Below are 14,311 nucleotides of genomic sequence, written 5' to 3' on the forward strand. Positions count from 1 at the left end.
TTAATACATTAGTATGACACCTGATAATAAAGTATTCTCTAGATTGCTTCTAGTAACCAAAAAAAGACTACCAACAACCATAAAAAAATAAAGCCAGCAGGAAAAGATGAAACCATTATAATAAAAACTTACAACAGCAATTCTCACATATTTTAAAGTGTTCCAGAATATCATAGAGGTACATGTTCACTAGACTGCTTCAGTCTGTGGAACTGGCACTTTTACAGTGCCATATAACATTCTTTCCACACTTGCAAGGAATTAATCCTTTGACATGGCAACACCTACACTTTGGAACTCCCTGCCCATTGATATTATACAAACACCTTTGCTGTACTGTTTTCAGCATCCGCTAACAAAATGTCATGTAGAATGCTTTTGTTCAGTGTTAGTCAGTCAGCTATGCCCTCCTCCACATTTACTGATTTCATTCTCCCACCTAGGTTTTAGGGTTTTCCTTTCCACCTTTTAGGTAAAGGTAAAGGTACCTCTGCCCATACGGGCCAGTCGTGACCGACTCTAGGGTTGTGCGCCCATCTCATTTAAGAGGCCGGGGGCCAGCGCTGTTCGGAGACACTTCCGGGTCACGTGGCCAGTGTGACGAAGCTGCTCTGGCGAGCCAGCACCAGAGCAGCACACGGAAACGCCGTTTACCTTTCCACTATAAAGCGGTACCTATTTATCTACTTGCACTTAAGGGTGCTTTCGAACCGCTAGGTGGGCAGGAGCTGGGACCGAAAGACGGGAGCTCACCCCGCCGCGGGGATTCGAACCGCCGACCATGCGATCGGCAAGCCCTAGGCACTGAGGTTTTACCCACAGCGCCACCCGCGTCCCCGTTGATATTATACAGACACCTTTGCTGTACTGTTTTCAGCATCCGCTAACAAAATGTCGTGTAGAATGCTTTTGTTCAGTGTTAGTCAGCTACGCCCTCCTCCACATTTCCTGATTTCATTCTCCCACCTAGGTTTTAGGATTTTCCTTTCCACCTTTTAACCAGCATTAAATGGCCACTGAGTCTGCCCATTCTTCATTTGGGCTGGTTTGAGGTTCCTCTCCCCCTTAGGACTTTTTTTCTAACTATTTTTTTGTCATTTCAAGTTTGCCCAACTCTGTTGATACCTCACAGTTGTGTAGGGATGAGATGACATCATTTTCACTGCATAGGCAACTGCACTTACCTCTCAGAAGTTTGGCTATAGAAGGAGTGGTGGTTATTAATGGTCAAAGTTTCAGATGAAGAGCAATGGAAATGAAGGAAGCATTTTAAAGTTGCATATATACAATAGACAATGTAGCTTACTCTTTCAAACTACAAATATAAGAAATGCAAAAAATAAACTTTTCATAATTTGTGAAAGCAGTCTTGTGCACCTGTCATTCTTCTCTGCAAGGGGTTATATTCAAGTATGTTATATGGCATACCTATATTTTAAAAAGGGAAATCAATGAGGATGTCAAAATACTACACTGTGATTGTGGTTCTGAACTCTTCCTTCCTCTTTTGGAAGCAATGATACATTGTGAGTTCCAGTCATGACTTTCTGAGTGTATGTTAGAGAAAACAAAATCATAATTATATGACAAGCTACTTGTATGTTAATTTGCTACAAGTGCTATAAATATTTCAAAAACTATTGTCCCAACACAACAACCTGATTAAAATTAAACAACTAGTATATATATGTGACTTGTTTTATAGGTAGAGAAAATGCAAGACAGAGAAGACTTAAAGAAAGCTTAAAATGAGTGATGTTTGTGCTTACTCCACATACCAGGTGCTAGATGACTCAACCCTGGCATTGTTTGCCAAGTAGAGTTACACGTGTATATGGTTTGCTCCTTTTTCTCCCTAATGCTTGCCTTTTGCTTCTTTGGTAGGAATGTGAAGAGAAGCAGATCCAAATTGAGCGGAGTGCTAGAGAAAGGCAAACTGTGGAAGAAGAGCTAGAGAAGGTGAAAAACTGTTACCATAGTAGTTTTCATGTAGTAGTATGTACTATGATTATCTGTATGCCAATACCTAAGATTATAATTATTGAAAATTCTAATATTTGCATGTGGGATACAATAGACAGAGGACAAAACATTGGAACCTTTTTGAGGTAAATATGAAGTTATTGTTGAGGTAGGAATGTCTGCTGCATCTACATTGGCTGACCCATAGCATAGTTCTTTGGTTAGCTTATAAAGATATAGGTCAGCTGTCTCTGGAGATAATAAGTTAATGTATAGGCCATTGTCTGTCAGAAAAGGATTCTCCAGATATCCCTGAGAAATTGGGAGGAGATGTAAGTTGTGCCAGTCCAGAGATTGGAAACAGATTTTCTCCAGAATTTGGATTGTTTCATGTGGCTTGATGTTATGAGGCTGCACAATATAGAATGTGTATCTCGAAGAATGCAGAGCAAATTTGATCAAGGTTGCATCATGGAATTTATTGTGTGCCTGGAATGCGTAACAGAATTAGGGAAGATAATTGGTAGTAGGAGGGGGTTAAAGTACAAGAATGCATTCTGGAGAGAATACAGAACATGTGTCTTAGTATCAAGCATTATCCCTGCCCCCAGTTACTTTCATGCTTATGGTGGATTTCATTTGAACTGCAGAAATGTTCAGGGCACCGTTCTGTATTGGGGAAGTGAGTTAGATCCATGGAAATAAGTGTTGAGATTCAGTCACGATGAACTATGGTTTAAAATGACAGCATCAAGCCATAGCAAGCTTTGGGCTCTTGCTTCTTCGTTTCTGTTCTTCTGGCATTTCTATGGGGATATCAGAAGCATACACACCTGTTGTTTATAAGGAATAGTTTCATTTCGTCCATATACTACAAACTGTGATGAATCATAACTGTGATCTGTTAATCTAAACAACATGAAATCATGGCTTAAGAAGCTGATTTGTTTTCAGAAACAATATTTAAGATTCATTACAGATTAGAGTCCACTTTAGAAGTGTGGTTAGTCGATAATGGAAGTGAAAACTTACCTCCTTCTCAAAGTGGAGGAGGAAAGGGAAGGGTGGAATGCATAGACGCTTAATGTGGCTCAATCCCATCATGATAAACCATGTTTTATGATGTCTGAACTGGTCTATTATCATAGAATCCTTACAACAGCCCAGAGCACAATCCTTACCCTATGTATCTGAAGTAAGCCCCATTGAGTTCAATAAGAATTGTTCCACTTAAGTGTTGTTGCTTTAGTATGTTATATTATTCCTATATCTCAGATATAGAGTGGGGTGCTGGATTTCTGTTCTCATCCTGAAGCAAAGTTCTTAACCTGAGGTACTATTTCTGGGTTAGCGGAGTCTGTAACCTGAAGCGTCTGTAACTTGAAGCATATGTAACCCGAGGTACCACTGTAATCCTCTTGTCTAAAGCCAGAAAGATAACAGAATAGGTACTGGGATGATTTCCATTGGAAAAGGATAGTCATCGTAGAAATGAAATTCCATTATCTTGAAATTTAAACTATGAACTATAAAGTGGTTGATTGTGTAACACCAGTGGCGTGGTTGTTGTTAGAAGGATCTACCTGAATTTTCTTTTTTAAACACTTCAATCAGGTGTACCGTGAAGGTAGAGGAAATGAAGGTGATTCTAGAAAACTAGAAGAGCTTTACCAAAGGTGTCTCATTGCTGAACTAGCCAAAGATGATTTGCAACGAAGTCTACAAACAGCACAAAACAAAATTAAGCAACTTGAAATGAGGTAGGTAATCACTATTTACTTATAAACAAGTACTGACGTTCATTCAGTAATACTTCACTGGAAAGTCCCTTGAATTGAAACTTTTGTCATTTGTTTTTATATCCATTGTCCATGTTTTCATGTTATGGTAAACCCTGGTTTAACATCACATGCACAAGCATGAATGAGCTGCTGGGAATCTTGGGGTTGCATGCTCTACCCACTCTCAGGCAGCCAGGAAGAGGATTTTGGCACAATTTCACTTTCCATGAAACCTGGCTTATCATGTGCAAACCAGAAATTATGGTTTCAAGAAAGGTTTGGCCAGTTTCTAAACAAAACAGCTGCAAACCATGGGTTATGAAACTGAACTAGAGTTCATTTTAAACTATGATTTCTGTATCATGCATAACAAGTCAGGTTTTATGGAAAGTGCAACTAATCTCTGTCGTACTGGAGGGGAAGGAGGAAGAGCAGAAACTTAGATAGGGTTGCCATATCTTGAAGAGCAAAAAAGAGGACAGCCTGAGCTGTGGCAATAAGCACACAGGACCGCCACCACAGCTCTCATGCATCTCTTTCACCAGCTTGGGCTGGCAGTGACTGGAGCATACAGAGCAATCTAAGCCCCAAAACCCAGATATTTCCTTTAAAATGTAAAAATCCGCACAGGTGGGCATGTTGCCCCCCCCCAAAAGACAGGTCTGGGTTTTCCCGGACGTATGGCCACCCTAAGAAACATGATGCTCACATTGGGTTCTTCCTTCTCATCAGTGCCAGATTTACATACAGACTGCAGCCCAGGGTCTCATAATCTGTGGGCACTCAGTCGCTTTCCAATTTTTAAAATAAAAACAGGCAGATTTTACTATCTAGGCCCAGTTGCTTAGAAACATGAAACACGTAATTTATGAGTGACTGTATAACAGTTACACAAGTGCGTACTTATTGTTAGTAAAGTTAATGGAGGCATTAAAGTCAGCTATGAAGCAATACAAGAGTTCAGATCACTGCCTATCATTATAGTGTGTGCTTTTTGAACAAGTAAGGATTCTAATTTTGACTTTTTCTGAAAATGATAATGAGTATGCAATATAAAAGTGGTGTTGGTAAATGAAAGCAACGAAAGGAAATACTCAAAAGTTTGAAGCCAGTCATGTTGTACGGCTTCATACAGCAGGTAGAACCAGCCCTATATAATCTCTCAGAAACAAAGGCCTTAGATAAACTTTCTCCAAGACACAAATTTAAGGAAATACATATATTGCTGTCATGGATGCTGTTGAAGCCAACCTCTTTCTGACCACACAGAACCTGCCATGGTGTGTGTACAAGTGCTGAATGCTTATTAGAAGAGTACATTTCTCTTAGAATGTTATTGCTGCTGACAGCATCATGCTTCAGATCAGCTAAGAAGGAAGGAATTGCAAAGCATTTCCCCCCATTACAACTGAATAGAAAAGAGTCACATTGTTACAGGGGTTTCACTATAACTTACGCTCTGTGAGGGAGGCCCTGCAGCACTGTGACTATAGAAAACAGAAGGTCCTTCTTTTTTGTAACTCGGTAAAGGCTTTTTTCGGGGTAATATATTCATATCCCTTAGGCTAGGCTTGAAGCTAACTAGGATAACTTTTGCTGTAGCTGCAAAACTGCAGGAATAATTTTATTTGCCTACACAGTTTGAGTTTCTTCAACTAATATCAAGTTTAATCAAATTATCCTCCCTATATTATAGTACAGTACATCCATTCAAAAAATACTATCACTGTAATAACATTCAAAAAACACATCACAGTGAAGATGAAAAGGCTCATATTTAAAATAGTACACCATGAAGTTCAATACCCTCCCATAGTCTTCTGAAATGTTATGAAGCTAAATAATGTCCAGTGCAACCCTCTGAATGTTTACACAGAAGTAAGTCATACTGTACTCAGTGGGAGTTATTCCCAGGAAGGTGTCTCTAAGACTGCAGTTTTAAAGCAATATTTGAACCAATATTGGGGCAGGTGATTTCCAGAAGAAGAGGGCTGCAATGGAAGAGACACTCATTGTTGTTGCCACCTTATGAAACCTTGAAAGGTCAACAAGAATGATCTCAGCTGTAAGCTTATTTGGTGGAAAAAAATTATTCATGTAATCTGTTCCAAGATTGTCTAGCTGTATTTCATATTTGCTCTCATTCAAAACCCTGATAATGTTTCAAGGCATGTCCACAGCTTCCCATATAATAACTGAAATATACAGGGAAGTCCTTCTAAGCAGAGAGGCTCCATACAAAAAATAATAATAAAACTTAGTGGGGAATACTTCACTCTTTAGTTGCCAAGCCTTTTGATCATCCAAATTCTACACTACTGAACATTGTATGTATTATGCATTCACCTTAATTAATATATTAATTTCTGTGCATTCGTTTAACATATTTGTATCCTACCTTTCCATTCAATAATGGATTACCAAGTATTGTTTGTGCATTTCTCCTCCCTTCCTCGATTTCAAGCTATGAGGAACAGAGAAATAGTGGTCAGGAAATGATTTACAAGTTGCAAAGTATTCTGGAATCCGAAAGAAAGAACTGTGGCTCTGTCAGTGAAGAGCGCCTAAAACTCCAGCAAGAGAACGAGCAGTTTCAAAAAGAAATGGAAGAATTGAGAAAGCTGGCTGTGGAGGCACAACAAGCTGCAAAATTAAAGGTATTTGCGTTTATATGGTGTTTTCTTTTTGACGTCACATCTTCGAAGATTCAATGAAGGGAGAAATCTGTGTACAAGGAAACAGACAGGGTGTCAAATTTCTCACAACAGCTCTATCACCATAGTTTAATATTCCTTAACTTTGTATTCCATTCGTCTCCTTTGGTGTTTTTCAAAATATACTAAAATTACCTTTTGCAATTATAATAATGTTTCTTATCCACATGTCAACCCAGCTATGTAAGATATGGACACAACTGACTTTTCCATTAATGTTCCAGTGTCTGGAGGCAGTAGTTAGGAGGACTGGGTAACTATGAGCCACTTGGTTCTTTTCTTCCAGACAGCAAAAACTTTTTTAAAAATAATACATAATGCAAACAGACTAACATGTTAGTCTTCTTTTATAATGAGAGATATACAGCCTAAATGTCTAGAAAATGCACAACACAATGTAATGCAAGGGGATTTTTGGCCTAAAGCCTATTGACATCACTTTAAAGAAAAGGGATAAGGAGCATTTTGTACATGCAACTCTACCAACCTCAATTTTGATATGATTCAGATCCACTATTGCTTATCCCTTTCATTTTCTTCCTACTTCTCTTATATGCTGTGCTTGTAAGAGAAGATTCCTGTTTTTTGTTTCTTATCATCTGCCTCTAATTCCTTAACTTTCTTTTCCGTTCCATTCTCTTCAGTTTTCTCTTCTTTGCAGTGAAGTTACACATAAACTTGTCTTCTTCCTTCCATAGTTGGTTATCGCCCTTCAGTCGCTCACTTCTGCACTTTACACGTGGAGTTCGCGTAATAGTTGGCTGAACTAATTAGCTGTTGTTGGATTGAGACTTGGGGACAGCCTCAAGTTTTTGCTCTGATACCTAAAAGATAAATCAGGGCTTCATACAGAATTTTTACTGCAGGGATTCAAGCATTCAGTGATGAAATGAGTAAAGGATGAAAGATCTGCACACCTAGAAACAATTATTACTCATCATGGGTGATCCAAGCGTGACAATCTGCATTCTCTTTTCAATCAAATTAGTTATTCATTCTGAAATGAATTCTTTCATCTTATATCCACAATTAAAAGTCCAGTAATCTTTTGCAGATAGATATAGCCTGATTGTCAGTATGTGCACACAACCAAACAAACTTCAGTCCTTTAGTCAAAAGACAAAAGCTACCGTGAACTAATGTGAGGCTTTAAACTTATTTTACTTTTTTTTTTACTATAGATAAGCATAATGGAGAATGAGCATATAATAAAAGAGCATGGGTCTGAAGTTCGTTTGAAAGAGATGGAAGATGTGCATCGAAAGTCTACTGCTGAGCTGAGACGTCTCTTGATAGCTCAACAGAAAGCAACAAACAGGTGGAAGGAGGAAACAAAGAAACTAACGGAAGCTACAGAAACCAGAATAAATAGTTTAAAGTAAGTAATACAATTTTGTTTGGCATTTTTAACAAATGCAGGCAGCTGGGAATGGATTTGCTGGGACCATAATTCAGACAGGAAATGTAGATGTGATACTGTTCTTGTTTAGATTTTAATTAACATTCCTCTGTTTTGTGATTGTCCACAAATAATAGCTGCCAACAGAGCAAATCTTTGAGAAGGTAGATGTAAAGCTTCCAATAGATAAGCATTGCTGCGGGGAAAACTCTTTCCCCACTGCAGTTCAGAAAGGTTTATTAATGGAGCCTGGTCCTCTGAATCAGCTTAAGATGCAGCAGGATAAACTATAAAATCTATCCTATTCTTGGAAAGTGAGGCTATTGTTCAACCCTGCCCTGCTTCTGGAAGGAAAGAAACCCTGCCTTATTGCCTCTTCTCAACAGTGGCTAGAACATGGCATGTTCTCATTAACTTTTGAAGTGATTCCAAAAATCAACAGTGCTGCTCAAGGAGGTGGTAGAGCAGTGGAAGAGCAATGTAAGTGCCTCATGCAGTCAAGCTGCAGGAGATGGGTATTAGCACCCAACGTGGTCACTGAGTTCAGGCAATAGCAACCAAGTCAATATTTGCTGGATCTGAATAAGTGTTTAGCTGTTAAAACCCCAGATTCTGTTGCAACATGGAGCTCTAATCATTGTAAACAGGTATTTCTAAATCTTCAACTCAAAAGGGGGGGGGTGTGACATGGTGGTGTGCACACAAAAATCAGTAAGCTGTTCATAATAACTTTAATTGGCTTCTTTCTGAAACAGTGCTGGTGAGATTCAAAGGTGGCTTAGAAGAAGCTTATTGAATGTTCTTTGTAGTTAGCGCTTCAAACTAAGAAGTCCCATTTGCAGTCAGGACCTGGAAATTGTAGCATAGTCTGATTTAACAAGAAAAGATGCACCTGCGCCTTCTATCCTCCCTAGGCAGTTATTTTTCTCAACTGAATTCCCATACCACAACTCATGGGGAGGTAAGCAGCAGATGCAAGGAGAGTTCTGCACCTGTCCTCTTACAGGATGGATTTGGTTATCTTTTGTAATATGGCAAAGTGAAAGGCCAAAAGGTGGTGCCCCCAAATGGATCTTCTTAATTTTGTGGGCCCCCCCGGCTCAATTTTGTGCAGGGGAACCTTCCACACTACCCTAAATCTGGCACTGCCAGAGCTGCATACCACTCTGGCCCTGCCTCTGTCACACCTTCATTAGCTCTAAACTTTTAAGGTAATATAAAGCTCTAAACTTTTAAGGTAATATAAAGCTCTAAACTTTTAAGGTAATATAAAGCTCTAAACTTTTAAGGTAATATAAAGTCATAAGTGTTTGCCAAGCAGTAGCAATAGTGACTATATGTTATATACTATTTGGTTACTGCATTTGGCATTGTTTTCACAGGTGCATGGAGTGGGGGGTAGTTTGGCCAGTAAGTAGCCCCATCTGCACTGTGATCCTGTGGTGCCTATTTGAGATCATTTGGGGTTTCTGTGGGCTCCTATGGGGTAGATATTTGCTTTCATAGTTCCCAGTGGAGGATAAAATTCTAACTAAGATAGCAACTTCATCATTTTTTCCCTCCACCACACCCTGAACTCCACCTGTTTCTTGGACTCCCTTATACTATCATGGCAGTTATACTTACATAATCACTTAAGGTTACATAGGTTTAAAAGATTGAGTAGCAATCCTATTCTTGTTCAGGATAGGACTGAGAGATAGTGTGTGTGTGTGTGTTCACACACATGCCAATTTACAACACCCATTCCCAAAGTTTGAGATACTTGAAACAAACAGATAAATCCTACATAAAATACCCATTAAAGTACATAGAGTCATGTGGCCGCAGGCATTAAGGGAAGGTCTTTTAGAATTTCCAGGTTCAGTTTTAACAAGTCTCCAAGGGAGTTCCTTGAAGTGTCTTAAGATACTCAGATCTCGATAATGCAGATTCAGCGTATGCTAATTGTGCATGCTCCTAATGTTGAAAAGTGACCTCAGTGCATTTCATTTATTAAAATCCTTTCACCTTACTAAGGAGCCCTATCATGTTGAGAGCCACTCTGGAAGTTAATTGGCTGAAAAGCAGGCTATAAAAATCAGGAAAAATGAAAATGGGTCACTTAAATTGTTTGTGTTGCTCTTCAAAGATTCCCCCGTATCTTCAGTGGCATTATTTCTATCATAATGACCTGTAATCCTACAGTCCATTTTGCTCATTACTGCAGTTACAAACTGTGAAATCACAGAGGAGTTTGGGGTTGTGGTGGTATGAGCCAACCTATTATTAATCATAATAACATTATCACCAGCATTTCTATACTATCCTTCCTCTCTCAAAATCAAGGAAGAATAGCTGTTAATCTTACACTTTAGTTATAAACATTCCTTCAGCTGGGGAAATGTAATTCCTATTGAATCCACTGAGACTTAGGTGTTTTAGGCTAGGCACAGACTAACAGGTTAAGGCCAGGATGCCAGTCACCTTGTGCACACTGGAGTGCCTGCAGTTTCTTCCTCTGACAGGAGCTCATTGTACCACATCAGATGTTTCCCTGCAGGATTCTCCAACTTCTCAGAGTAGTATTTCAGGCAGTGAATGATGCAGCATGGGAGAGGGGGCAGACAAAAGCTTCCTGTGCAGCTGTTTGGATCCCCTTAAATTAACACTATTTTGAATAAATCAGTTTTGAGTTTCATAGGCGTTCTTTCTGAATCATGGTTGTATCTTTGTATCTTTAAGCTTTTGGTTGTACAGCTTTCTCATGATTTCCAAGACTGATCCTTCTGGGATAGTATAGTTGTTCATTATTAGGTATTAGCTAGAGCAGTGTTCTTTTGACATACCATCTAGTCTATTAAATAAATTACATCATATTTAGGGACCTTTGAGTCCCCCACCCCTTCATTTCTACCACGTTATTTTTGGCTGGAATTCTGTAATACTTGGCAGCCATAACTGTTTATTTTAAGATATTGATTAAAAATGTTAACAGGATGAGAAACAGCTGCAGGTACTGGCAGTCTACAAAATATATAATTACTAAGAATAACTGAAGCATATTACGGCATAAGTCAACAGAAAAACATCTGGAATGTGCTGTATGTGTCACATGAGAATTTTGCATTAAACACTTCCCACAGCTGGCAGATTTATTATCTTTTCTGCTCTACTACTAAACAGCTCACCTTTGTTTTCCACACATAAGCCTTTGTGGTAGACACTTGAGCAATTTTCTGCAAACTTCATTTACCTATTTTAATGAGGCAAATTTTCTGGAATATGTAGGAACAATTGGGACTGATTATCGCTCTGATAGTTTTATACTATGTCACCTTTCTGGTGGGGGGAACGGGACGACTGCTTCTCACTATCTTGGTATTTTAGAATTACCAAACGTGAAAGGGTAGCCATGTTAAGGATAAAGGTACCCCTAACGACTCTGGGGTTGCACACTCATCTCACTCTATAGGCCAAGAGAGCCGGCGTTTGTCCACAGACAGCTTCCGGGTCATGTGGCCAGCATGAAAAAGCCGCTTCTGGCGAACCAGAGCAGCGCACAGAAATGCCATTTACCTTCCCAGAGTGGTACCTATTTATCTACTTGCACTTGACGTGCTTTCGAACTGCTAGGTGGGCAGGAGCTGAGACTGAACAACGGGAGCTCACCCCAACATGGAGATTCGAACCACCGACCTTCCGATCGGCAAACCCTAGGCTCAGTGGTTTAGACCACAGCGCCACTCACGTCTAACAAATGTATCATGGCATAGGGTTTTCTGTGCAAGAGTTCAATTGTTAGATGCATGAAGTGTTATTTGACATATATACAGATGGTTACAAGGTGGGGATGTTGTTGCAGAGTGGGGTTAGGAAACTAAACAATCAATGCAAATGATAGGTGTCCATTTACTGGGGAAATACTAATGCAAAATAGTGTTTAGTGCAAAACAGCATTTAGTGAAAAGGATTGTTTCAGTCCGGTTGTGTGTGGTGAACTGTCAACTGTTAATTGGCAAAGAAGATAAAGCGTAGGTGTGAAGATGAACAAGCTTTTGGTAACATGACTGCTGTTTGTTGCAGAAGCTTGTATGTGTACAGGGTGCCCCAGTTTTGGAGCCACTATAGTTTCCTCATAGTCCTTCAGATTACACAAACTAACTACTTGGGGTTGGGGGAGCTGATTCTCATTGTAAAGACAACATGTGAGAACCTGAGGCTCCCCTCTCCACTTCCCCACAGAGATAAGAATGGCTTGGAGACTTAGGAAATGGTACCAATGGGGGGGTCTTTCCCTTAGGTTCCTGGCACTGCAAAGAGGTGGCAGTGATCTCCATTCTGATCTTGGTGGGAGATTGGAGAGCTATAATGCACAGCCTTCACGGTGAGATTTAAGAAAAGCCAGGGTATGCAGCTGCCTGCTATGTAATGTGATCACCTAGTTGGGCCCTAAGAGCCTGAGAGGAAAGAGTTCTCATAAATAAATAAATAAATAAATAAATAAATAAATAAATATTACCTCGGGTTAAGAACTTTGCTTCAGGTTGAGAACAGAAATCGTGCTGTGGCGGTGCGGCAGCAGCAGGAGGCCCCATTAGCTAAAGTGGTGCTTCAGGTTAAGAATGGACCTCCGGAACGAATTAAATACTTAACCACTGTACGTGCAGCTACTCACACAGAGTCAATTAAGGTTTGGCAGATAGCCAAGGCAATGTAGAGGAGTAAGTCTGCCTGGTGATAGAGAGGCATGGAGACAGCTCCATGATTGGTCAAGCTCTCTCAAGGGAGTAACGATTAATGGCCTACTAACTGGAAAGTGTTAGTTCAGTGGTTCAGTGTGTCAGTGTGGAAGTTGAGAGTTGTGAGAGAGCTAGCAAAAGATCCGTATTCTGTTCCTGTAAATAGTCTACTGTATATAATAAACACCTAACTACAAGTTCCTGGTTCCTGCTTCGTCCATCCTGTCCGCAGCCAAGTTGCCAATTGCTTTCGTGAACTCTGCGTTTACTCTGCTAGGTCTGGCTAAGGTCCTGCAACTAGTCAGAAAGTTGTGAAACACCAACAGGTTTTGCCAATACAGACAACAATGCTGTGAGAGTCCTAGAGCCCAAGACAGTGTGGTTTCTAGGATTCCCCCATTTGTGGATCTTGGAAACAAATAGAAAATAACACGAGGTGTGCCTGCGTAGATTTTTCCTGCACTCCTATAACACATTGTTCCTTTCAGTATTCCATGGGTGTGAAACATGCATTATTCATCAAAAGCTGTACATCCTCCGGTTTGTAGGGCAGTTGAAACCATGGGTCAGACAAACCAGTGTTTGGGACAAGATCCATTGCAGGAGAAGGGCTTGGGGTGCCTCATTCTCAAGCTTGCAAGCCTGTTCACAGAGATAGGGTGTTCTATTTCTACAAGCTTCTTTAATAAATTTGAGGTAGTAGACAGGACTTTCGGCATTTGCTCAGGACTTTCGGCATTTGGTACAAGATGCCAGGGCCAGAGGTAAAGATTTCCTGTACGCACTGTGCATCTTCTTGAAGAATAAGACAACCAACCATAACTAGTTATGAAATTAAATGCCTCCAAACTAGCTGTACAACAAAAACTGAATTGCTACTTTGATAAGAAAACTGAGTGGGAAGGCATGTGCACTCTTTGGAACCTTTCACAGTCAACAGACATCTTCCTTGAGTTTAGTGGACTGTTTGCTCCCATTTTTTAGCTCTGGAAGGTACAGCTTTGCCCAGGATCCCATGTGTCCCTGTAGGGAGACCATGACATAAGTGGTATCTAGGTTAATACTTGATGGACACCGTCCATAGGATTATATTGCTTATTTTATCACATTAAGCAGGGATGTGGCATTCCAGCTGTAGGATTCCAATACCCATTAGCCCAGCCAGCATGGCCAGTCGTCAGGGATGATTAGAGCTACCTGGAAATCCAAAAGTCCCCTGTCCTTAATGAAAAGTTTTTATTTTTGTGAATGAATGACATTTTAGATTTTTGTTAAAAGTAAGGTTTCAGAATTGTTGTTGTTTTGCTCTTCGTTGTGAATCTGTCCTATCACAGTGCTGTCCACAATACTAAAGATGGCCATTATTGGTATCTTAAAGTACTATCCTTTTCCTACTTCATTGGAAAGAAGGAATTTGAAAGAGTGAAGAATATATTATTGTCCCATATACCTCTGGAAATGAGTTAGGTCAACATATATGTTGATTTTCATTAATGAGTTTCTTTGATCTTGTTTCATAGAAGTGAGCTGAGCCGCCAAAAAATTTACACCCAGGAGGTACTTTGTCAGCTGGAAAGAACAAATGAAAAGGTTATTGAGGTAAGAGAATGAGCCTCATCCAAACGCTGTGCTTTAACTAGATGTACATCTTATCTAACTTGAACTCTCGTGGGTACACATCATTTGTTTGCTTAGAGTAGTTTTCAGCTGGAAAACTCTGTCATATTTGTGATC

The 14,311-nt window shown here is 39.9% G+C and overlaps 1 protein-coding gene across 5 annotated transcripts in view; it reads left to right on the top strand.

Annotated features, from left to right (window-relative positions):
* The window catches only part of SCLT1 (sodium channel and clathrin linker 1), a 46,316-nt gene that overhangs the window by 30,001 nt on the left and 2,004 nt on the right, over positions 1–14,311 (top strand). For all 5 annotated transcript variants that reach the window (XM_083755698.1, XM_083755697.1, XM_083755699.1 and 2 more), the window contains 5 exons: positions 1,885–1,959; positions 3,577–3,722; positions 6,208–6,400; positions 7,639–7,835; positions 14,098–14,176. In XM_083755698.1, coding sequence (XP_083611824.1) covers positions 1,885–1,959; positions 3,577–3,722; positions 6,208–6,400; positions 7,639–7,835; positions 14,098–14,176 — 690 coding nt within the window. The remainder of the gene's footprint in view (positions 1–1,884; positions 1,960–3,576; positions 3,723–6,207; positions 6,401–7,638; positions 7,836–14,097; positions 14,177–14,311) is intronic.

This window comes from Podarcis gaigeae (assembly GCF_964106915.1).
Source record: "Podarcis gaigeae genome assembly, chromosome: 9".
NCBI lineage: Eukaryota > Metazoa > Chordata > Lepidosauria > Squamata > Lacertidae > Podarcis > Podarcis gaigeae.